The sequence below is a fragment of the Syngnathoides biaculeatus genome, chromosome 13 (assembly GCF_019802595.1).
Source record: "Syngnathoides biaculeatus isolate LvHL_M chromosome 13, ASM1980259v1, whole genome shotgun sequence".
In the NCBI taxonomy this organism is placed as follows: domain Eukaryota; kingdom Metazoa; phylum Chordata; class Actinopteri; order Syngnathiformes; family Syngnathidae; genus Syngnathoides; species Syngnathoides biaculeatus.
The window spans coordinates 8,552,585-8,577,226 of record NC_084652.1 but is presented as its reverse complement, the minus strand read 5'-3'; the positions used below and the strand labels follow the sequence as shown (position 1 = coordinate 8,577,226).

Sequence of the window (24,642 nt, the reverse complement as noted above, 5' to 3'; positions counted from 1 at the left end):
AAAAGTGAGGCAATTCATAGCACACAGGGTATGATACTCTTGGTAATTACTTTTTTTTTTATTGTATACTGTACTTTTATTATCATGTAAGAAGATTGAACTCTGAAAAACAGTAAATTCCCAAAAATAAATTATGTAGAAGAAAAAAAATCCTTCAAGTATTCAATATATTTCAGTAATTTTAGTAATTCTAATTAAAAAGATGTTATACATTTTCGGAGTGTTATTTTTTTTTGGGGGGGGGGGGCTCGAAGAGATCAACGGGGAAAGATGATTTGAAGTTCACAAGGTTTGCGTTTCGTAGGTTGCCACGTAGCGAAGTCAGCTCGTATCTCAATGGACAACCATCTTCAATTAAATTTGCTTATTATTTATCCAGGCTTACAAGGGACATTGTAATAATTAGTACATTAATAATGGTGCTGGTGCTCGTGTTGGGGGCTCTGCGTGCCGACTGTGGCCTGAGGAGGCTTGGCCCCAGTCTGAGTTTCCACTGGACCCACTCGCCTCATCCCCCAGCCCTTCCGGCCCTTCCGGCCCTTCCAGCTCTCCTCCCTCCTCCCTCGGTCGCCGCTGCAGTCTGACGCCAGGAGGAGGAGGAGGACACCATCGGACCCAAAGTAGCCCGGGAAGACGATTAGTTATGACGGACGCCAACGAGGGGGCGCTTCCTCCTCCTCCTCCTCCTCCTCCTCCTCCTCCTCCTCCTCCTTCTTCTCCGTTGCTGGGGTGCGCGTAGAGATGAGGATTCCCGCGGTGGTGGTGCGTAGAGTTTCCTCCATTTATTCTCGTGGATGTGAATTGTTGTTGTTGTTTTTTTACGCTACGTTACGCCGACCTTGCCCCGCCATTGCAGCGCAGCCGACGGGCACGGGAGTCCGAGCAGGTCGCGGCGGTGTCGCGGTGCTTTAGCTAGCTTATTAGCATTTACGCAACAGAACACCGAGCCTTGTCAAAATTGACATCAAATATACACAATTGAAACCTGGGATAACCACAGTTTTTGAGTTATTTTCTGATTAAAATACATTATGGGTCATTTTTTTTTTGGTTAGCTCCGGGTGACGCGCACCGCGACTCGGTGGCCGTTCGTCAGAGCGGCGAGTCAACCGCGGTCACTGGCCGTGTTCGGCTCCGCTGCCCAGCCGGAGCCTCTGTGGCTAAAAATAGTGGTTTAATTTCCCCTCTTATACTTGACGCAGCCGACCTACTCACTCCTTGTGGCGATACTTCTTCGCCACGTTTTGCAACAAACACTGGAGCGGTGGACAAGTTTAGTCCTGGACGGACGTCAAAACGCAGCTAGCAGGTCGAGCTAATTCAACGAGTTAAGTAAAAAAACAGAAACATAAAAAGCCTCCAAAACTGCTTATTATGAGACTTAATTGAAAAACCGCATTACTTTAGGTTTTCCCGTATGGTGTTTACCACCTGTGTGTCGCCCCTCATGGGCTTCTGCTGGGGTAATCCAAGTTAAGTACAATATGGAGAGGTCCTTTTTTTTTTACCCCTTAGCCCCGTTTGCACTGTCTGGAAAAGATGTTATTTCCAATCTCTATTCCGATTTGTGCAAACATCACCGACATGGAAGTTGACCATGGAATTTTCAATATTCAGAGGTAGTATCGGAAACCTCTTGATGGCGTCATGAGTATCGGTCTCTGCCTTACACACATAATTCAGTGAAGTGACGTTTGACACAACTAAAGTTCCTGTTACATTTGTAAAATTGGCATTTAGCAGTCTACGTGGAGTTTGCATGTTCTCCACGTGCCTGCGTGGGTTTTCTCCGGATGCTCCTGTTTTCTCCCACATGCCAAAAACATGGAACATTAATTGGACACTCTAAATTGCCCCTAGGTGTGATTGTGAGTGCGGCTGTTTGTCTCGATGTGCCCTGCGATTGGCTGGGAATCAGTTCAGGGTGTACCCTGCCCGTTGACAGCTGGGATAGGCTCCAGCACTCCCTGCTACCCTCGTGAGGATAAGCGTCTAAGAAAATGGATGGATGTCAACTCAGCAATTTTCCATCTTCAGTAGTAGCGTCAGAAGTCTCTTTCACACAGAACCCGTGCAAAAATAGTACACCAGTGTTGTAACAGACATTACAGAGTTTATCTGTCCTTGCCATTGACGCACAACTCAGTGTTTTGACACAACTATGTGTGCAGTCGCGCAGAGATTTTGCATAAATACTGCACAAGAGTCATAACAGAATATGCGGCATGTATTTGCTGATACCTTCCACATTAACCCAGCGAACTGGGATGTTGACAACGATGCTCATTTTCATGCAGACGCAGCGTTCCGCAGTCAGGTCACGAGATGACATCAGTGCCAGCTTTTGGTGACCTAATGGGTTGTTGTTTAAATGTAACAACTGCTTTCAACACAACAGGGCAGCTGATTGGAGTGTGGACTTGTGGTTTAAATCTGCTTGTGTGGATTTTCTCCAAGTACTCTGACTTGCTCCCACTTTCCAAAAACTTGCATGTTTGTCTCACTGGAGAGTCGAGGTGAAATTGTTTCTAGGTTTCCAAGTTGCTGCCAATTGTTGTTCTATACGTGCTCTGTGACTGGCGACCAGTCATCCAATTTCTACAGCGCTTGTTTTCATTAGCGGTATGGATGAGCTGGAGCTATAATACTAACATAGTCCACACAAAATATATGTATTTTTGTAAAGATTTTAAAACATACAATCGCTGACATCAAAACACTCCTGCTGTGTTTTTAAACCAAGCTGTCAAAATCCGAATGTTGGCCACCGCTGTTGCACCAATTGATGACGGAGTTGTGCTGTTGCTGCATGAACGGTCGCAGTAAATCTGTCCCAAATGCCCATAAGCGCCCGATTGAAAATGTCTTCACATTATTTACGAGGCGGGCGTCGTCACGCCGTTTGAAGCCCGTTTGACCCAAGTGTCGCCTGGCATGTGCACGGGGACCTCATTTTGTCTCCCGATGCTTAAACGCATGGTGGAAGGCACGCTGCTAATAGCTGCTGAAGCAGAACGCCTCTTAGCTGTCATTGTCATCCTCCTCCAATCCTGCGGGATTTAACTTTTCAACCTCTGCGAGGCTGTCAAAGGATTAAAAAGCAAGCGTAGTTTTTAAGATCTTCAATGCAGGCTTAGTTTGTGCCAAAATTACGAGCATTTTTTTTTTTTTTTAATATGAAAAGAAAGAGTCACAAACCTAAGCCTTCATGACATGTTCAGGTTTTAAGCAACATTCAACCGTCTTAAACATCATACAACTTGATGACAAATTAATTTATTTTTTAAATAGTCCCATTTAAATAATTCTGCTGCTCATATTTACACTGAGCCATCACTGGTACTACGGAAGGGAATTGATAAAAATTCTGCATTTCTGATTTCATTATAGATGATGCTTATCAATCCAATCCAATTCATTATAAAAAAATGACTGGTGCAATTATGCTATTCAGCTAATGACACCAAACATGAAAACTTTCTCAAAACTGGGCGACCAATTGTAACGGATCCAATGACTTAAACTAACAGTTGTTGTTGTAACCAAGTACGACGGTCGTTATTCCGTATCAAGGTCCAGATAGTGAGCCAAATCGGCCGGGGCGCTCCACAGATGTTCCACCGCCGGCGTGGTCAATTTTTGAGCACAGTTGAAGAGATGATGCGTATCTTGGGGGGGGCGACAAGGGGCATTTATCGACGATGTTGTTGTCGAGTCGATGCTGATAGTTGCTAAGCTTGTGACAGCAGCCCGAACGGAGTTGCGATAGTGTCGATCTCACGGGCCGCGGGAGTTGTCTTTCGGATTCGGCTGCTGGAGGCGGGTAGCCGCCGAACACGATGTCGGGTTTGTGGCCGGCGATACAGTCGGCTACGGCAGTTTGACGGATCGCCGAGAAGCTGCGCCTGTATTCCTCTGTATCAAAGGACGGCCGATGAATGTACTGCTCGCTATCGCAGACGGTTTTGCGCAGCGCTCCAGGGCACGCTTCTTGCCTTGTCATCTCGTGATTAGAAACTCCGACGAGGTAGTACTGAAGCGCGTATTATTTCATCAGCATCACATTGTGCTCGCGTACCGGAAGGAGTTTCGACCCGGCGTGTTGGTGATCGAACCCATTTTGTGGCAGCCCATAGCGGTTCGAATGGCAGTGTTTTGAGCTGCCTGGAGGGAGAGCCAGTGAGTTGGCTTCAGGTTGGGAGTCCACACAGGCGCCGCATAGTTCAGGATCGATCTTCCGATGGCCTTATACGACGTGAGGATGGTCTCCTTGATCTGGCCCCACGTGGTGCCGGCTAGGCACTTCAGAACGTTGTTACTAAAACCAACAGTAGAACTTCAAACCAAGTGGTGGTGTGTAATTTAATGGCAAATACGCCACTCCATTTTGGCTCATAATTTTGTAAATCTGACTGTCAGCCACGAAGCTTGCCTCACTCCATTTTAATACCATTTATCGAACAGGGCCCTCAATTTCTCGTTCTTCAATAGTTTTGGCAAGGCTCCTCGCCATTCCCTCAACAGAACAAAATCCCAGAATAAAGGTTGGTCACTTAGCTGAAGTCTTGCAGCATTTGCAAAAAAAAAAAAAAAAAAAACCCAAAAAAACCGATATGATGAAGCATTTGAGCTAGTTTTGTGGGACTTTATGGGCTGGACTGTGTGCGGTATGTGCATGTTGAATGCTTGCACACAAGGCAGAGGAAACTATAACGTCATAGTGTCGTACTCGGTCGGGCGGAGGTGGCGTGATTATAAATTGTCAGTCCATTCTCCCAAGACAGGAAGCACTCGCAGTTGTTTTGCCAGGATGTGTTGACGCCCGATCGAGTGAGCGGGGAGCACACAGCGCTTCGTGTTCCTGTAGGAAATAAAAATGAAAAGCAGAAGCGTTTCTAGAAAGTCAACTCAGGACCTTGTGTTGTCATGACTCAACAACACGCGGAGCCGAGCTTCTGAATTATTGACAAATCCGAAAGTTAAAAATAGCGCGCACCTTCCCCAAAACGTTTGGATGAAGCAGTTTTAAAACTCAACATGTCTGCACATTGAACGTCAAACACGTGATTCCATTTCATCCCCCCGTGATGATGTCATTCGAGTGTAATCATTTTTTGACTTACTAAGTAGTCATCTAATTGAATACCTACATAGTTGTGCGCAATTTCCAAACCTCTGCTGATTTCGGTGTGAAAGGCGCTGGCGGACAAAGGTCACATATGACTCTCACCAGGCAATTTTGCGGCATCCTTGTGTAAAAGAAGCTCCTTTCAGTGTTGTGAGTGCTGCTGTCTGGAGGAGTTGTGTCAGATGTAGCTTTTCTTTAGACAGCGAACGAGTTGACCTGCACTCCATCTTGTCATTTTCGAGTGGCTACTGCTACTTGGCATCAATGTCAACAACTTACTGTACATACAGTTTGTCATATGTGCTTTAACGTCTAAAAATAAAAGCATGTATTATTCAGCACGTCTTTGGGCTAATTAAATCTTAATGTGTGTCTGTGGCGTGTGTGTGTGAGTGCATATGCGGCGTTGGTTGTGTGCATGTGTGGTGGTTGTGTGTGGCGTTGTTCTTGTGTAGTGTTAGTGTGTGTTTTTATGTTTCTTCCTGTCAACATGCTGTAGTAGAATCTTCACCCCGGTGGGAGCGTTCTAAAAGCGTTTGAGCTACACAACATTAATTTAACATTCAACATTTCAAAGTCATGAAAGTGTAATCGGAAGTAAATGATTATGTTCAAACAAGATTTAAGTACAAAATATCCATCCATTTTCAACAGCGCATATCCTGGTCAGGATATATGTGCATGAATGAGTAGGGCGGAGGGGGAAGAGTGAAGCTCCAGGGAGAAGAGATGGCGAGGGTGGATGACTTCAAATACTTGGGGTCAATAATACAGAGCAACGGCGAGTGTGGTAAGAAAGTGAAGAAACGGGCCAAAACGGGGTGGGACAGTTGGCGGAAGGTGTCTGTGGTGTGTTATGTGACAGAAAAGTATCCGCCAGGATGAAAGGCAAAGTTTATAAAACAGTGGTGCGGCCGGCCATGATGTACGGATTAGAAGCGGTGGCACTGAAGAGAAAACAGGAAGAAGAACTGGAGGTGGCAGAAATGAAGATGTTGAGGTCCACACTTGGTGTGAACAGGTTGGATAGGATTAGAAATGTGCTCATTAGAGGGACAGCCAAAGTTGGATGTTTTGGAGAGAGAGCAGACTTCAATAGTTTGGACATGTTCAGAGGCGAGAGAGTGAGTGTATTGGTGGAAGGGTGCTGAGGATGGAGGTTCCATGCAAAAGAGCGAAAGGAAGACCAAAAAAAAAAGGTTGATGGATGTTGTGAGGGAAGACATGAGGACAGTGGATGTTAGAGAGGAAGATGCACGAGATAGGCTTACATGGAGAAAGATGACACGCTGTGGCGATCCCATAACGGGACAAGCCGAAAGGAAAAGAAGGTATCCTGGTTAGGGTCAAAGGGCACTGGAGCCTTTAGGCCAAAGGTGGACTACACCCTGAACTGGTCACCAGTCAGTTGAAGGGCAAATGTAGACTACTCACATTCACCCCGACACTGAGTGGGAAATGAACCCAGGCTGCCTGCACCGGTCAGACTAGTGTACCACTCCACCCTTAGTGACACTACCTACCAAATGTTATGACATTTATATTTCCATTACGTTAGCATTCCGTGCATAAAAAAAATTGTGTGTCATGCGTATTGTCGATAGTTAGCGAAATGTATTTCTCTGAGGAGCCAGACCCTTACCTTCCATATGTCGCAGAAAATTCTGGTTCCTGTTCCACGGTTGTCATCGCTTGTGACTTTCCGTGGTGTGTACGTTTGATAGCCGACATTCAGCCGCGTGGGCATCTTTTGTGCCACAGTGTGCGCGATTACGAATGTACGCATTACGCGGCATTTTTAACCGAGCGGAAAAAAACATGAGCCGACTCTGCTCATTTCCCCGGCTAATCCCGCTCAAGGTCATGTCGCGTACGCAGTCGACCGGGCAAAATACCAAATATTTAGACGAAAATACATACACTACTGTCTATTAAAACAACATTAAACTATTTGATTCAATTGACTTGTATGTTTTCAAGCAATGTACTTCCCCAGTGAACAAAGTGTTTATTTTATTTTCACCACACAAGGCGTGGATGCCCGCCATAGCGGCTCAAGTGCTCACCGAGAGGGGAAACGTGCTCAGAGCAAAGTCGGCCTGCCACCGTTGAGGAGGACCTCCGTGCAGGTCTGAGCGGGCACACACACACACACACAAACATGCATGTATGCAATCACAATCAATGGCGTGAAGGGCGATGCCAGATTTGTCACCGATACCCGTCGCTCGTTTCCCGTCCAAAGGTTCACGGTGGCCGCAGAGGAGGAGCTTCCTGATCCATGGAGAATTACTTCCAGGCCGAGGCTTTCAACCTGGACAAGGTTTTGGATGAATTTGAGGAGAATGAAGGTGAGCAGAGTCACTGAATTCACTGTGCCTTGAAACCGGAGTTGAGAACAAATTTTCAGCTTACACTTTGTCAGTGTTATTGAATATGTGTGTGTGTGTTTGTTTTTTGACACATGGGAGTGTCCCAGGTCGAAAGGTGTATATCCTTTTACATCAGCCAAAGCAATTCCATCGAACAATAGAAAATACTAAATTATTTTTGGAGAAAAATAGGAGGGAAAACAAATCTCCAAAAATTGGAAAACATCTCAACAGCAAAACAGAAAGACACAAATCGGAAGTAATTACAAAAACTACCCAAATAGAAATACAAAAATAATTGTAAAAATACACAAACATTATAGAGAAATGGAAAAACATTAGCAGCAAACAAAATATTAAATTACAAAGACAAATGAGTGTGGATAAAATAGTAAAGAATATAAAAAGTAAACTTCTTACACACATGGATATATTCTTTGTCCTCTGATATTACAGTACTGAAATGAGCGAGTATGTTATAGTAAATAGTAAATTAAAAGTATACTATAGTATTGGATGAAAAATAGACAAGTTAGAAAAAAAGGGAAAAATGTGTAAAAAAAAAAATGTTAAAACACAAAAATATACCCATATTGCAGAAAACATTAAAAGGAAGCATAAAAATGAAAAAAATTTGGAAAAACAATATGTAATTTATTTTAAAAAAATCAAGTGCAATATATTGTCAGAAAATGATAACATTTTAAATGGAAATTCAAAATCTTATTTCCTGGTTAAAAAAAAAAAATCCAATAATAATTCAAATGTACTACAAAATTTGACCAAAAATACTCATCTTTAGTGGCTTGGAAACAGGAGTTCACAACATTCAGACAATCCTCCTTCTCAAAAAAGTCCTTACTTTTCTCCATAACCAAGTAAACAAACGTAATAAAATGTAAATAAATAAATGAATAAAATCCAATTTTGTGGAGCAACGTTACAACTTCCTTCTTAGAGGACAAGATGGAGGACAGGCAATCAGGGCAAAGAGCTAATTAAGCATTTCCCTTGAGTTTCGACACAATTTTACATCAAGAAACGACGGTCATGTTCAATTCTAATTGTGACACTAAAGCCGGTGATTCAGAAATCCTCAATAATTTCCAATACGCGTGGGCTTTCGTGTGTCTTGTTGCCGCAGCAACAACAAAAGCAGCCTAGCTCGCATTCCAGCCTTGGGAGGAGAGCTGCAGTCACGCTGACTCGACCGACTGTTGCCTCCATTACCTCAAACAGATGACACTAGAATTCGGGGGAGAGTTATGGCCTCGCCAAATGTCTCACACACTCCCTAGATAGGTGTTGCTGTTTTGGTCAGCAACTGAGTTTAGCAGCTTTTTATTGTCTGCGTTCATGGCATCCAATTACATTTACTACCACTGCGTTGACTAGAGTGGGGAGAGCGACAAAGACAAAACGCTAATTGTAAACAGGATGAGAAAAGTAAATCATTACATATCTACAACCAGGAAATTTTAAATATGGATGTTACATGGGACTGTCGCGCTACACCCTGTCAGGGAAGAATGGCACAAGATAGGACAGGAGGAGAAGCATGCACGACAAGGGTCGTGAACCCGGCTATACAACTGAAGTGTGATGGCAGTGATTATAGAAGTCTTTAGAATGAGAGTATAAGTGGGGGGACACACAAGCAATTCGTGTATGGATGAGTTATTTACTGCAATAAGTGAGTGGTCCCACATGCATTGAATAAGTCCCGGGTGTGTGTGTGCCGACAGACATGCAAGTGAATACACACCGTTGTACATGTACTAAGACCGGCAAAAATGTCCTATCATTGCTGTGCTTGCAACGTGGAGGCTAAGGACCTCATCCAATCAATCGAGGACAGGACCGATCAGGGGTCCACCGGAGAGCAACCCAGTGGACAGGACACATCTCGAGGGACCCAGGGGGCTCCGCTGGACCTTGCAAGTTTCCCCCAAAATCGACCACACGGCGATGGCAGCAAGGACCTAATGCTCACCCCACCTGCAGGACCCACGATGTGGCCAGTCCCTACCCAGCCCGGGGATAGGAGAATGTCACTTGTTTATTGGAAAGGAGGCCGGATAGAGGCACCTGACAAGAGAACGATAAGGGAAAGGACCCATGGAGCAGCCACGGGCAATGAGAGGGGAGCCCCGATGCCAAGCACTCATCCTGCCCCAGTGGCCCGGCCTCAGGAGCACAACCAGGCAACTAAATGAAAACCCAGTTCCCCCCTGTTACTATGACTGACAGGTCCTAGACTGGCAGTCATTGGCCCTAGCCTGTGAGTCAGTGACCACCTCCCCCAACCCCCCACTACCCTGAGTGGGGGCGAGGATGATGCCGCCGCGTGCAGACGCTGCAACTTTGTGTTCCCTCCTTGAATGCTTAGTTTTATTTATTGTGTAAGTTCTGCTCGTTCAAACTGCTTCTTGTTGAGCTAAAGTCACCTACAGCTGACTGGATCTTCTTAGAATCTAAATTTTGAGTGAGATGAGTATGACAGCGGAGTCCTCATTCATACAACATCGTCGAGTTTCTAACAAGGGATGCCGACTCTCCGTAGATTACCAGTACGTTCCCTACGAGGAGGAGGCAAAGGGAGCGCGATCAGAAGCGTTGATGCTGAGCAGGTGGGCTAGCTATGCTATGGAAGTGGCCCTACAACCAATGTGGAATGTGCTCATTTGTTTCACATTTAATTTTTTTATCTTGAGCATGTTTTTCCAGTTTTTTTCCCATTTCACTTGTTGCAATGACAAATCAAAATTTAAAGTATCTGAATTTGCTGTGGCGCATTTAAAATCAGGAGGGCCAGTCATGCAAGGGGGCAGGGGAGGCAGGGCCGCCAGGCACTAATGCCTAAAAGTCCTCCCGCCCTCACGAGCCCCCCTCCCTTCCCAGAGATGGGTGTGTATGGCGCATTAATGGGTGCGTGTGGAGCATTTAAAATCCAGAGGGGCAGCCAGAGCGGAGGGGCAGGGAGCACGGAGCAGGAAACGGCACAGACATGCTGCAACCCGGTCCGACGCTCCCCCTCCCCTCAACCCCGTGCCAGTCGCCCGGGAACCTTTTGATGTGTATATGTGCCCAGATGTGATTAGTGAGAAAGTATGTACAGTGAAGGGCCCAAGTGTGTGCTAAGTGAGACATTAAGAGGCTTGCTCCTGCAGGTCACGCCAGTCAGGGCAGGCAATCACTGATGAAAAGGGATGCCACACCCTCGCACCCACCCCTGGCCCCCGCACACACAAAAAAAGCTTTTCAATTAAGTATTTTGATCTTTTATTGAATATAATTTTTCTATTTGTGTACATTATTAAAAATACAAAACAAGATCTAATATAATTTATTTTGTAGGTTATTGTATGAATTATTTTGCTTTGATAATGTACAGTAAGGTATTGGGAGAATGTAATGCAAGTAGTTTGACATTATACATTCCTAAAAAGAATAGCTCTAAGGGACTAAATATTTTTTTATGACATAATACGGTATGATTTTTTTTTTTTTTAGGGAACATCCTTGTATTTGATAATATAATGCTAGCAGCAGTTTTATATTAGTTCATGTTTGAGAATCTTTCGTTTGTGAGTGAATTTCCCGCAGGCAGTTTTTTTGTTTCATTTTCAACATCCTGTAATGTGTTCCCGTGTGCATCAAAGAAAAGTAATTTGTGTTTGGATTCCTTACTGTTCAACCAAGGTGACCACCTGGATCCTAACCAAACATGTCGTTCTCCTCTTCCACCAGATGAGACAGACTCCCCCCGTCTCTCGGATGCCAAGTGGACGCAGATTCTTGCCCCACCGGCTCACCTGCTCTCGCTGAACCCCGCCCTGGCCCACGCCGACATCAGTCCCCAGGAGAGTCCGCAGCCGCTGAAGACCCTCCCTGACCCCAAAAGACCTTTGGCCGCTGAGCCGGTCGATGTCCACAGCCCACCCCTGCCGCAGCCCAACATTGGCAAACTAGTGGGAGCGGTTGACCGGTCGCCACCGCCCGACACGGCCTGCGAGGAGCAGCGAGGGGACGCCTCCGTCGCGTCCTGCTTCACCTTTGAGGTGGGACTTGAGCAAGAAGGGGCTCCCTCTGAGAAGGTTCATCCACACGTGGAGATCGCTACACTGAATGGAGAGGACGGTTTGCTGGATTTTGACCAAGCAAGACTAAAAAGTGGAGAACAGGTAGAAAGTCTTCTGAATGAAGGCGCAGGTATTGACTCCTTGACAAGACCTGAATCTGAGCAGCTCCTTCCCAATGGCTTGCAATCTGAGAACGGCAGCAGACTAAATGTACGGGAGGAGGAGGAGGAGGAGGAGGAGGAGGAGGAGAGTTTTTCTCCCTCACCTGTGCCCTCCAAGGAAGACTCTGTGACAGAGGAAAAGGAGATGGAGGAGAGCAAGCAGGAAAACGGTGATGGGTTGGTGTTGGGCGGTGTTCGAACAAAACTGAACAACAGCCGTCTCCAACCAGTCAGCGTCCCGTATGGCGGGGCGCGACCCAAGCAGCCCGTTAGCCTCAAACTCCAAATCCCGCAGCCTTTAGCGGGACAGGTGCAGAATCAGCTCAGTAGCAAGAATAAGAACCTAGACAGCCGCAAGGGGACACCTCCTGAAACCGCGCTCGTTGGGACGGAGGTGACTCCGGTGGTGAACGGTGTCACTGTCCTCCCCCCTTCCCCCCTCGCGTTCTCATCAGAGAGTCCGGACAACGACCTCCAGGCGGGACAGCAGCAGGGCTCGCTTGGTGGAAAGCCCCGCAGTTCGCTGGGTGAGGTGGCCCCCGTGTGGGTGCCTGACTCGCAGGCCCCGGTCTGCATGAGGTGCGACGCTAAGTTCACGTTCACCAAGAGGAGGCACCACTGCAGGGCTTGTGGCAAGGTGAGGACTCAGTGCAGTAAAGGGATTTCCAGTTGTGTTCATACGGTGCCGAGCAACATATACAGTGAGCCTTTTCCCATTCCCTGTGCCATATATTTGCAGAGTTTGGTCTCCAAGTTTCTTTTTTAAATTTACCATATTTTCATGATCGTAAAGGTCATAAATTATCTTCTAAAAGACAAGGCACCACTTTAAGACTTGGCGCCTTACAATGTGGTGCACCTTATGTGCACACTAAGTTCCAACTTTTGCAAATGTTGTACTGTTAGCATGCATGCCAGTAAACGTATTAGCGTGTTTGGAAGCTAGCATATGATGGTGCTCACAAGGCAGTGAGGACCAATTGCATTTCACATCTGTAAGCAGAAGACTGCTTTAAGTGACTCAGTAAGCTGCAGTAAGAGTTGTTCTTCAGAGATGATTAAGATGTGCCTGCATATATTTACATGGTCAGTTTACTGTACATAGACCGATGCATCTGGTTTCAAATATCAATTGCTTGAATGGAGATAACCCCGCGACGATTGATGCTATTAGTTAGCCCGTCTGTGGCATTTTGCAATGTCTGGTAGCAGTTGCGCGTTTTTTTTTTAATACATTGTTTTACTTGTTTTTTTATTTAGTTTGACAGTCAACTCAATAGCAATTAACAGTTTCAAGCCTCTTTTTAAAAAAGAATTATTTCTCATTGTTTATTTGCCAAACAGCTGCTTGTTGTGTAGAGCGTTGAGATGATTTCACTGCCATCATACAACTCCTGTATTTCAAATTTTTGCTCGCAAGTCAAAGCAAAAAAAAAAAAAAAAAATGTCCGATGATGGCTCGTGTCTCGAAAAACTCAAAGGTCAGGTGTTGCATCTCAAGGCACCTCTGTACAAATGAACCTGATTTTAGTATACCGCTGTATTTTTATAAACACAAGCTTTGTTACTTCTTTCCGTAGCTTTGGTGTGTCGTGCACATGGTAAACAAACACTGTTCCACTGACAAACAATAGACAGACACATTCTTGATCACTTTTATGATCTCGTGAACCGCTGGATACATTTCACTGGTAGAGCAGTTGTAATGCTTGTGCTTTCTATGTCGTTACAGGTGTTCTGCGCCACGTGCTGCAGCCTGAAATGCAAACTAGCGTACATGGACGGGAAGGAGGCTCGCATCTGCATCACCTGTCATTCGGCTCTCACTAGCGGTGAGCACTGTTCAATTTCTGAGTCGTTCTCATTTCAAGGCATAGGAAGTACAAGGAATGTTTTAAGTCACATTTATACATCATTACCCATTTCAGAATTAAAGAGAAATTAAATAGAACTAAAATTAAGTAAAACTACTAATTCACAAATGTGTTTGCAGAGCAATATTGTCACCTTGTGTTATAGTATTAGTGCAATTAATAAGTGCCAAAAAATAAGTTATCAGGGTTGTGCCTGCAAGTCCACAGCAAATGACTGACACCTCATTGGTCACACTTGTCAACATCTGGTTGAATTTTTTATTTTTTTTCCCTCGCACATGGTGTTTTTTTTAAATATCAATTTTTTTTTCTACAGATCATTTTACTCATGTATTACTGCTCTGGTCATACTGATCATTCTAACAAGCATGAGAAAAAGTTATTTTTCAGAAAATTGCAAGTTCTTCCTTTAATCACTGTGAAATGTAACTGGAATAAAATAAAGCTATTCAGACTTTGGAAACATACGAGAGACACCTGAAGGAGAAAACTGTTTTTTGAAGACGCTAAATTGAAAGGGAACCGCCCGGTGTTTGCAGAGCCATGCTGTCACCTTTGTACCATATTGCTAGAATTACAGTGACGTGGAGCAGGAAATATATTTATATGTCAGCATATGTTAGCACAGTGGTTTTCGAACTGGAGGGGGGTTGAAAATAATTTCATCTCCAAAAGGGCAGGCGCTACACAAAAGTTTGGGAACCACTATGTTATGTAGTATGTTTATTGCATTGCTTGTATTATGCAGCCAGCTAAATCACTGAAGCCAAAGGAAAAAACTAACAAGAAAAAGCCCACTTGTTGTAACACAAGCTGTCAGCACACAAATGTGAGTGTTTCTATGTCAAAAAGAATGTGTAAATGCCTTAATCGTCTTAAAAGCAGGATTTAACGTGGGACTGAATGGTGAATAAGATCTATTGTTGTCCACTGAAGTAATCGCACATGCTCATTGTACCTCCAATCTTCAGCTCGGACGTCGTTGGACTCCCAGCTGACATCTGGCAACAACCAGAGTCCCAACCCCAACAACCCGGCCGAGTACTGCTCCACCATCCCCCCCCTGCAGCAGGCTCAGGCTTCGGGCATGCTTGGCTCACCTCCGCCCACTGTCATGGTACCGGTGGGCGTCCTCAAGCCATCTGGCAACGAGGGTACAAACTTCAAATTGCTGTTTTTGCTAGCGCCTACTATAGTAGCAGACGTGTATACAGTAATCCCCCCACACTCGCATTTTACTACAGTATTTACAAATTTTCCTATTCCCATTATTTCCTCTTTCCATATTATAACTATGTTTTGCTGCCATGTTGTGAAATAGCCAATTACAAATCTTTTATGGGGAGAGTGGGTGGTTGTCAGTTACTCACAGATTTTTGTGGCAAGGCTCAGTCCTTAGAAAGTGATTCATATCCGTACGTACACACTGTATATACCCAATAAATCACTGTCTCATTCAGTATCTGTCACTCGGGAGCAGAGGAGGGTTTGGTTTGCCGACGGCGTCTTACCAAACGGTGATGACGCAGAGTCCCCCAAAGCTCCCCCGCGCTTGGAGCGGCCCGGCATCTCATCGCATTCAAGCAAAACGGCTGGCTCAGACACAGTAGAGGTATGTTAACACATGCTCTGAGCTTGAAGTGGGGGTTAAAAACATGTTTTGCGCCTCCATGTTAGATTTCAGTGCACCAGTAGATTAGTGGCAATCTATCTACTGCTTGGTATCCTGTCCTTTATTTTTTTCAAGACTTTTCACGTCACTCGTGGTTGGTCTTGTGCAATCGCGCCACAATATGCAGGGAGCTGCGCTGTACATGTTCTCTGCATTTTACCATAATATTCATTTTCATTTTGTTTTAATTGATGTTATACACTAATTGTACTATCCTGTTTTAGGAAATCTGTCATTCTGAATTCCTTCAGTCAGCATTTTAGCCATTTCAAAGCCTCATCTTTACAATATCTATTTTTTTTAAACTTCACGTCTCCTATCTTTCTCTCTTCTATCTACCTGTCTCCCTTTTCAGGCGGCCCCCGCTGCAGTGGGCCCGCCGGGCAGCCCTGTGGGCAGCGCCCTCAGCCTGATCCCGGAGGACGGGCTCCCTCCCATCCTCATCTCCACCGGAGTCAAAGGAGGTACGGGAGGCCACATCACAGGTGCTTGCCCTCATTCTCACCATCCCGCCGCCCACCTACTGCCTCCTCATTGATGCATGTATCCTCCGTGTGCTTTCATGTTGCCATGCAGCCAACACTGTCAAGTGCGCTCACTGCATGGACAAAAGTTTCAGGACACAGCCTTACTTGTGAAAGCTGTGATGCGAACCAAAAATAAGGGGTATTGACTCAACCTGTCAATTTTCCACCTTTGGAGGTAGCATCTGGAATCAAATATTTTGATGAAATTTAAATCTGATACAACGTGAAGTAGTTGTTTGACAACCACTTCTGCTTGTTGTCCCACTTCGGATGCTACCCGTCAAACTTACAAATTTTTCGGCTAATTTTGACCCCCATATTCCATCTGTGTTGGTGCTTTTCACACAGAGCAGCCACGTGGGCGGGTAGGTGGTGTCAAATTCCTCTTTTTCATGTAAAGTTTCACACCAGAAATTCACTTCTAGCCTGGTGCTTTAGAAGTGATTGTTGCTGTACGGCAACTATTTTATACATCCCAGCAATTATTTAATTGGTTGTGCGAGAAGAGGCAAAGGCGAACATGTGCTGGATCTATAGTTAAGGTTCTAATACACCAATTGCAAAGCATCACGCTGTCAAAAAGGCTTTAGTAATAACAGAGGCCTCTGTGTAAAAGATACCCCACAATTTGTAGGTTGCCCGCCTTTGCTACACGTGGAGCGTGTCCTGATACTTTTGGCAACCTGAACTCTGACATGTAACAATCCACACTCTTGTATCGGGGCCTCCCTGTCTGTTTTTCTCTTGAGATTCACTGTGACTCCGCTTGCAGATTATGCAGTGGAGGAGCGTCCATCGGCGATGGTCCTGATACAGCAGCTGGAGGAGGGAGGCCCCGACCCGCTGGTCTTTGTCCTCAACGCTAACCTGCTCGCCATGGTCAAGCTCGTCAACTGTGAGTTGGCAGTTTGCCTAATGGGTTATTCTGGAAGTGGAGGACAAATTTAGATACGTTTAAAATATATTAAAAAACCCATTGATTAAATCATCTGTCATGTTTTCATGTAAAACAGGTAATAAGCCATCGTATGATTTGATTCGGCCAGCTCAACCATCAGTGGTACACGTTTTTTGACATCTTATTGTCATATATTGTGCTGTGTTTGGGATAACCCTGTTACAGAGTGTCCATATTAATATAACAATTTTTCTGAATAAATTCTTTCCAATTAAATAAAGTATAATTTTATTTTACTACTAATTTAATTTTAGTAACACTCTAATAAGAGTTTACAGGGTTGCATATCAATGGTATTGTTAGAGTTTTTACTCAAGCGCATATGCTAGTTGTGTTAGCTGCTGTGCTAACTGGTCAAGACAAAATTGGTTTTATAACAATATGATTAACAGGGTTTGACTGAGTGACACACTCCGTTCTGACTAACAGAAAAAAAGGAGAGGACACATTACATTAGGTCCACCCAGACGCAAGCATTAAGCATTTCCGGTGGAAAGATTAGGACCATACTACTTTCCACTGTCTGGATGTTGCCACATACTGTCTGATGGAAAAATAACTTCATTCGATATGTGTAATAACATGGGATTTTGGAATAGCTATACTCGGCAGTTCAATATAGATACTTTTCATGGGAGAACAGCTCATCCAGGCAACTTTCCCGTGCTAAGCGCCCTCTTGGTTTTGAGTTTCAACACTTGTCCCATGTTACTGGCAACTGGAAGTTACCACCCCTCTACACCATACACGGAAATGCTCAAAGGTGTTAGTAGCAGGGTTGCTTGTATGTTGAGAGAGACAATTTCACAGCATAATTGCTGCGATTCAAAATGTCTGTGATTTAAATAATGTTTTAAGAAATACAAGGAAGACAAACAAGATCACGTAAAAAGAGCTTTTCATCCATGCATTTTCTGTACTGCTTATCTACATACTCTTTAAATACACCCATTTTCCATACTTCAGTCCCACGTTAACTGGTATCTTAAATATCAGCGATAGTTACATTATATCTAAGGGAAACTATAATATACACAAGTGCATGTTTCGGTATGATGTGCATGTATCATTTTGAAATATCACAACCTTTCGTACCGTTCTACAACTGTGTGGCTTTTAAACGGACCGCTAACATCCGCCTCCTTCTTTGGGCAGACGTCAACAGAAAGTGTTGGTACCTGACGACAAAGGGGATGCACGCCGTTGGCCAGGCTGAGGTTGTTGTTCTGCTACAGTGTCTACCCGACGAGAAAACTATCCCCAAGGACATCTTGACACACTTTGTGCAGCTGTACCGGGAGGCCCTCAGCGGTAAGATGTCAGCACAGAGAAGTCTGAAGTAGCCTAAGTAAAAAAAGAAACAAATCAGCCATTTTAGTTTGGATCTCCCATTTTAGAGTCTTTTTGGCCAGTAAAGATGTACTCATGTTGTCCAATTTCTACCAAATCTAACCATCTATGCAAGACATATGGGTGATCCCAAATCAACGGAAATTTGAATTTCGCTTAACAACATGAAAATGAATAGTGGATCATATGTGGACGCACAAGTACAGTAAGTCTCAAGAGGCCATATCTTAAAAGATGCAGGAAGTCATCGATTTTGGATTGAAGAGCACAGGGGTTATACACGTTTCACTGTATAATAGACAAATAAGTGACTTTGGGTGTGTATAATTTGGAGTTCCTCCTAATCCAGGGAAGGTGCTGGGCCACCTGAGCCACTCCTTCTTCACGCAGAGCTTTCTGGGCAGCAGGGAGCACGGCGGATTCCTCTACGTCAGCCCCTCATTCCAGTCATTACAGGATCTACTGCTACCAAATCCTCCCTTCCTCTTCGGCGTGCTCATTCAGAAGTGGGAGACGCCCTGGGCCAAGGTCTTCCCAATTCGCCTTATGCTGCGGCTGGGTGCCGAGTACCGATGTGAGGGCCATTTTAGGCATCTTTAGTGACGACTTTATGTCTGTGTATGACAACAGTTGGTTGGATTTCTTGCAGTTTATCCGTGCCCGCTATTCAGTGTGCGTTTCCGAAAACCGCTTTTTGGGGAGACCGGTCACACCATCATGAATCTCCTGGCTGTAAGACTTTCGCTCACTCAATATCTCCCAATCCCGCTAAACCATTCGGGTCATCACATGTTGTGTCATTTGTACCACAGGACTTTCGCAACTACCAGTACGCACTTCCAGTGGTGAAAGGCTTAGTAGTGGACATGGAGGTGAAGAAGACGAGCATCAAGATCCCCAGCAACCGCTACAACGAGGTCAGCCTGAGTCTCATGCTGATTAATTGTTTTGGTTTTAGACATGCTCTGTTTTTGCTCATTTTCTTGAAAGTCCCATGGCGTCAGTTTTTATAACAGATTTATCATCAAATTGATCAATTCTTATATATCGTATTTGAAAGATCATTTGGGGTAAAATTGTTCAGCATGCCATTTTTCAAGATATTCTTGTGGGTATTTTATGCCTGGCACTTAACACGGGTGGATTTCTCATTAATATCCATCCATCCATTTTCTTAGCCGCTTATCCTCACGAGGGTTGCGGGGAGTGCTGGAGCCTAAACCAGCTGGCAACGGACAGGAGACGGGGTACATCCTGGACTGGTTGCCAGCCAATTGCAGGGCACATGGAGACAAACAGCCGCACTCACAATCACATCTCGGGGCAATTTAGAGTCTCCAATTAATGTTGTATGTTTTGGAAATGTGGGAGGAAACCAGAGTGCCCGGAGAAAACCCACGCGGGCGCCGGGAGAACCTGCAAATTCCACACAGGTGGGTCCGGGAATTGAACCCAGGACCTCAGAACTGTGAGGCCAATGCTTTACCATCTGATCCACCGTGCCGCCATTCTCATTAATATTTGACATTTAAATAGCTCTAATTGGATCTCTGACCTTCTCAATCTAAATATGGAAAACAGTTTTGCTCCGGTTGGCTATTGAGAATATCTCTGCGGCCAAGCATTCATAATGACCTTGTAGATCATTTGATGTGGTATTTTGTTTATCATTTTGTTTCCTTCAACATTTTATTATCATATGTAATAATCAGGATTTTATTGAACAAAACCACCATGATGACAGTCGATAATTTTACAATATCACTCAAAACCCAGTTTTCCAAATTACACCTAACAGGAATAAAAAAAACTAAAAGTTGTAAAGAAAAAAAAAATCTTCTGTACCAAAAAAAAAAAAATCATTTTAAACAATTGGAACCCTCTGTGATATCATGATGCAACATCACGGAGATACTGTTTTGAAGTATACCGTCACCTCAATAGGGTTGAGATCAGGTTATGACATTGGGCACACCATATTTACTGTATTTTCTGTTTTATAAGCCGCGACTTTTTTCACAGTCTTTCAAGCCTGCGTTTTATGCGGTGATGCGGCTAAGTTTTGCAATTTTTTTCTACCGGCCGCAAGGGAGAACTCGAGCGAAAAAGGTAAGATTGAGACTGGTGGAATATATGTGCCGAGGAAATGACTTTTACCGGTCCCGGCCATGTTAGTGCCGCGCTAGCGTGTTACTGCCGTGTCTCGGTGATTTTTTTTTTTTTTTTAACTCAGCAGGCCCTGTTAGCACTAGCATTAGTGTTAAACTCTGTTTACTGTCTTTCTTTGTAAATATCTTGTGTTTCAATGTGGACACTTGTGGGTTTTACACAGCTGCAGCGCATATATGTAAAAAAACGGTATTTCCTTTAAAAATGGGTGAGGTTTATAACCAGCTGCAGTCTGTAGGCTGGGAATTACGTTATTTTTCCTTCATAGCCAAACAAACAAAAGCTTCAAAGGTATTTTTTCCAGTGTGGAATCGGATGTTGGCACGGGTATTCTTTCATGCTACGTTTGAAACTGGGTCACGTGACGCTGCCCCGTCTCTCGACTAAAGCTCCCCTAGTTTAAAAGTTTAGGTCTGCCTTGCAAGAATTCAAATAATCCGACGGGATTAAAAAAACAGCAAGCTTCCAGCTGCCGACACTCGCCTTCTCTCTTCGGCGATCTGTCGCCTCGATGCCTTTTGATGCTTTATTGCAGTGAGGTTTAATCACTTCGCGCGTGTGTGTGGGTATGTGCGTGCTTGTTTCGTTGCAGTTAATGAAGGCCATGAATAAATCCAATGAGCATGTGCTGGCCATGGGTGCGTGCTTCAATGAGCGCGCCGACTCGCATTTGGTGTGTGTGCAGAACGACGATGGCAACTACCAGACGCAGGCCATCAGCATCCATCACCAGCCGCGCAAAGGTAACTTAAAAAAAAAAAAAAAAAACTCCAACTTTTACGCAAATGCTCAGTTGTCTTGTCTACTTGCTTTTCAGTGACGGGCGCTTGTTTCTTCGTGTTCAGCGGTGCCCTGAAGCCCTCATCAGGCATTTTAGCCAAAACCAGCATTGTAGAAGGTAGATCATTGTTGTTTGTGAAGTTGCAACATGGTAAATGAGTCATAAGACCCTACAGCATTTCCACAGTATATTAAACTTAATTCTTTTACACCGTGGCTTTATATCTGTTTTTTTGAGCAATTCATTTCTACAATATAAATCTGCTATTGAATCCTAGGAGAATAGTAAAACACAGATAAAATGAGCGTACTCAAGCAGGAGCTGCTGTCTCCCACATCCCAGTTTGTATTTTTTTTTTTTTTTGTACAGTCGTGCCTGAACAATCCAGGCGATGGTGTCATCATGTCTACTTTCTCAGACGGTGTGATGATCCAGATCACGGCGGAGACCATGGACAGTCTACGCCAAGCCTTGAGGGACATGAAAGACTTCACCATCATGTGCGGGAAAGCTGACCAGGAGGACAATCAGGAGCTGGTGCACATCCAGTGGACTGAAGACGACCACGACTTCAACAAGGGGTGAGACCGTGACCCTTTTTAAACATAACTTGTGCGGCACGCCTTAGAGCACTGACTTCACCCGAGGCCAAACTGCTAACGACCGTGAAATGAAATATATTGATGTGCTTTTCACTTTCTTAGAGTCACAAATCAGCACCCAAATGTGTGATATCCACCTCAAAAGTTATTTAGTGTGGCAAAGGCCCAACGCACACCAAGCATGAGCTTTCACAATAAAAAAAACAAAAACATTGGATTTCCAGGTCGGAAGTGCGATCCGGTTGAAACCTGCTAAGCCGTATACAGTATATATACGGTATAATGTTATACTATAATACTTAACTATGTTTATAATTTTCAGAGGTATCTGTGCTGAAAAACTGAAACGTGTAGAGTGTCACTTAATTAGACGAGTACAGTAAATGAATGGGATGATCTCTGGGTAAATAAAACAAAATTATAGAGTACAGATCAGAACCCCAGGGGTCGTAGTTTTTCCATTGTAGTTAGTTGGTGTGTGCAAGCGTCAATCGTCCGGTGTGCAGGTGTGAGTCGCCAACTGTAATTTGTCTGCAATTGTTCAGTTCTATCCGGCTGCGTCACTCAAGAGTTGGGCAGGACTTACATGTCAAAAGTCAAGGCCAAACACGGCAATTTCTGCCCCAGCACTTGCGCATCTCTCCGCGAAGAAATGTCATCATCAGAATTACAATCAGAAACTATTTTAACATATATGACAAAAGTGTTTTTTTTAAGATGCAAATTCCAGCTATAAGTGAAAGGTTCCTCATTTTTAAAGCGTATTTTTTGCAGCGTAGCTCGTGTTCGACCGATGACATTAAGTGACTGTTGGCCTTGCTGTTAAAGGGATCACTAAAGGTTGAAGTTCAGCTGTGATGTCAGAAATAAATGTGCAGCAAAAAATAAACTGTCTTGTTGAGGGCTTTTCATATTTTGAATGTAAGCGTCTTTACATTGTCATATGATTACCTAAAGACCTAAACACTGTTTCATTTCAGGGTCATCAGTCCAATTGATGGAAAGTCGATGGAGTCCATCGCCAGCGTGAAGATCTTCCACGGCTCCGAGTTCAAGGCCAACGGCAAAGTGATCCGTTGGACGGAGGTAAAGAAAACATGCTCTTGCATTCATACCAGTGGGACTTAATCTTTTGTGTCAAATGAAAACTAAAACTTTTACTCCTCTCGCTTGCTAGGTGTTTTTCCTCCAGAGTGACGACCAGCCCAGCGGCCTGAGCGACCCGGCCGACCACAGCCGACTAACAGAGAATGTGGCCCGGGCCTTCTGCATGGCGCTGTGCCCACACCTCAAGTTGCTGAAGGAGGACGGCAAGGCCAAGCTGGGCCTGCGTGTCACACTTGACTCGGAACAGGTATTATAACCAACCATCCATTTTCTTTAGCACTTGTCATCATTAGGATGAGCTCTCCTTTTTTTCCTTGTAATTATTGGAAGTGCTCATTCTCAACAAATCAGTTTTTGCCCCCCTCCTGTTCATACTGTATATGCTCCCCTTGGGGAAAATTCTTCAGAACTTTCCTTTTGACTATCTTTGCTATCCAGACGACACTGTTATATTTAGAAAAATGTCAAGATGACATTTAACCCATTCATGGGCAAGGTGGCAATTTTTTGCCTTATTGAGATAAAAGTCTAATCACACTTCTTTTTCGTTTATGGTTAAGTTATATGATAACTTTACTCATTTATAATCTCGTCCCAAAAATGGGACGCTGCCCGCGAGAGGGTACTTGGGTTTTCTTAGTAGATCATCCCAAAAACCAGAATCAGATTAAAACACTTCAATATTTTGATATACTGAAGGGTATAATGCGTGAAAGTCATGATGTCCACGAATGCTCAATTGAGGTGTTGTGTCACAGTCTAAAGCAGATGTTGCCTTTCCAGGTGGGCTACCTGGCGGGCAGCAACGGGCAGCCCCTTCCTCCGGCGTACCTCAGTGACCTGGACAGCGCGCTCATCCCCGTCATCCACGGCGGCGCATGCCAACTTAGCGAGGGTCCCGTGGTCATGGAGCTGGTCTTCTACATCCTGGAGATCATCTCCTAAGAACACAAGGCGGCTTTTTTTTTACGTGAAATGAGACCCTTTGACCGTCAGGTGGCGTCATGTAGCTCCAAAGACTCACGGCCAAGCGCTCGGACCTCGCTGACTACAACGGATGCACCAGATGCCCTTTTTTTAATTTTTTTTTTTCCCCCTGCACTCGGTGCTCAGTGCCTGCTTTTTTGGTTCATTTCATTGCTAAAGCTTTACTCTTCAGTCATCACATGCATTGACTTCCTGTACATTGTGGGTGGGTGTGTGTGTGTGTGTGTGGGGCGGAAGAAGCAGCGTGTAGCCTCCAGAGATTACACACACACAAAAAAAAACTCAATAAGGACAATGGTGAGAATTAGACTACAGGTTTCAATGCTTTATCACACCTCAGCCAGTTGGGAGGGGGGGAAAAGCGAGACAAACACTGTTTGCGGTGGTGTTTGAATCACAAAGATGTAAAAATACATAATTATATATATATAAATATATATAAAAGTGAAATAAAATGCAGAAAAAATGCACTGGATTCTAAGCCATCTCCAAGAGTTCTTGAAAAGATCCGAGAATGAGTTTGAATGTACTTCATCGCAAGTTCGCCCGCCCTGTGGCATGGACCTGGCTGGGATGCCCCAAGAATGTATCCCTTGTCTTTTTTTTTTAAATATATTTCTGTACAGTCTCCGTCTTATTATTAGTGCCTGTGACGGATTTTATTAAAGCCAACCTGTCGTCAGACTCTCCTCCCATCGAGACAATCGGGTGCTTGCTCACGTGTGCTGTGGCAAACTCAAATAGAATCATCTTTTATTAGCTGAAGCACAGGCACAGGATTTACTTTCCTGCGTTTTTAACCCGTCACACTCATGCACACAGCAAATGAGGTGCCACCCCCACGCACCCGTTTTTGTGTCAGGGGCAAGCGA

The 24,642-nt window shown here is 44.4% G+C and overlaps 1 protein-coding gene across 3 annotated transcripts; it reads left to right on the top strand.

Moving 5' to 3' along the window:
* Positions 1–533: 533 nt before the first annotated feature.
* Positions 534–24,629, top strand: zfyve9a (zinc finger, FYVE domain containing 9a). Of its 3 annotated transcripts, none has more exons than XM_061839627.1 (19): positions 540–762; positions 7,160–7,257; positions 7,374–7,479; positions 11,251–12,380; positions 13,476–13,575; positions 14,589–14,771; positions 15,078–15,229; positions 15,645–15,753; positions 16,589–16,711; positions 17,930–18,085; positions 18,474–18,698; positions 18,774–18,856; positions 18,937–19,041; positions 20,886–21,036; positions 21,111–21,191; positions 21,493–21,655; positions 22,657–22,762; positions 22,854–23,030; positions 23,567–24,629. In XM_061839627.1, exons 3-19 carry the CDS (start codon positions 7,410–7,412, stop codon positions 23,726–23,728), a joined length of 3,276 nt encoding a protein of 1,091 aa, XP_061695611.1. In that variant the 5' UTR covers positions 540–762; positions 7,160–7,257; positions 7,374–7,409; the 3' UTR covers positions 23,729–24,629. The 3 variants fall into 3 exon arrangements, 2 of the variants coding, with proteins under 2 accessions (XP_061695611.1, XP_061695610.1); XM_061839626.1 differs by having other exon boundaries at positions 541–762; positions 15,645–15,774; XR_009797769.1 differs by lacking the exons at positions 22,854–23,030; positions 23,567–24,629 and having other exon boundaries at positions 534–762; positions 15,645–15,774; positions 21,444–21,655.
* Positions 24,630–24,642: the final 13 nt, after the last annotated feature.

Bases quoted from the DNA above. Each gene is read 5' to 3' on its own strand.
- zfyve9a (XM_061839626.1), top strand. From the start codon at position 7,410: ATGGAGAATTACTTCCAGGCCGAGGCTTTCAACCTGGACAAGGTTTTG. The intron at 7,480-11,250 runs GTGAGCAGAGTC...CTCTTCCACCAG, and splicing joins TGAATTTGAGGAGAATGAAG to ATGAGACAGACTCCCCCCGT. The intron at 21,192-21,492 runs GTAGATCATTGT...CTACTTTCTCAG, and splicing joins CAAAACCAGCATTGTAGAAG to ACGGTGTGATGATCCAGATC.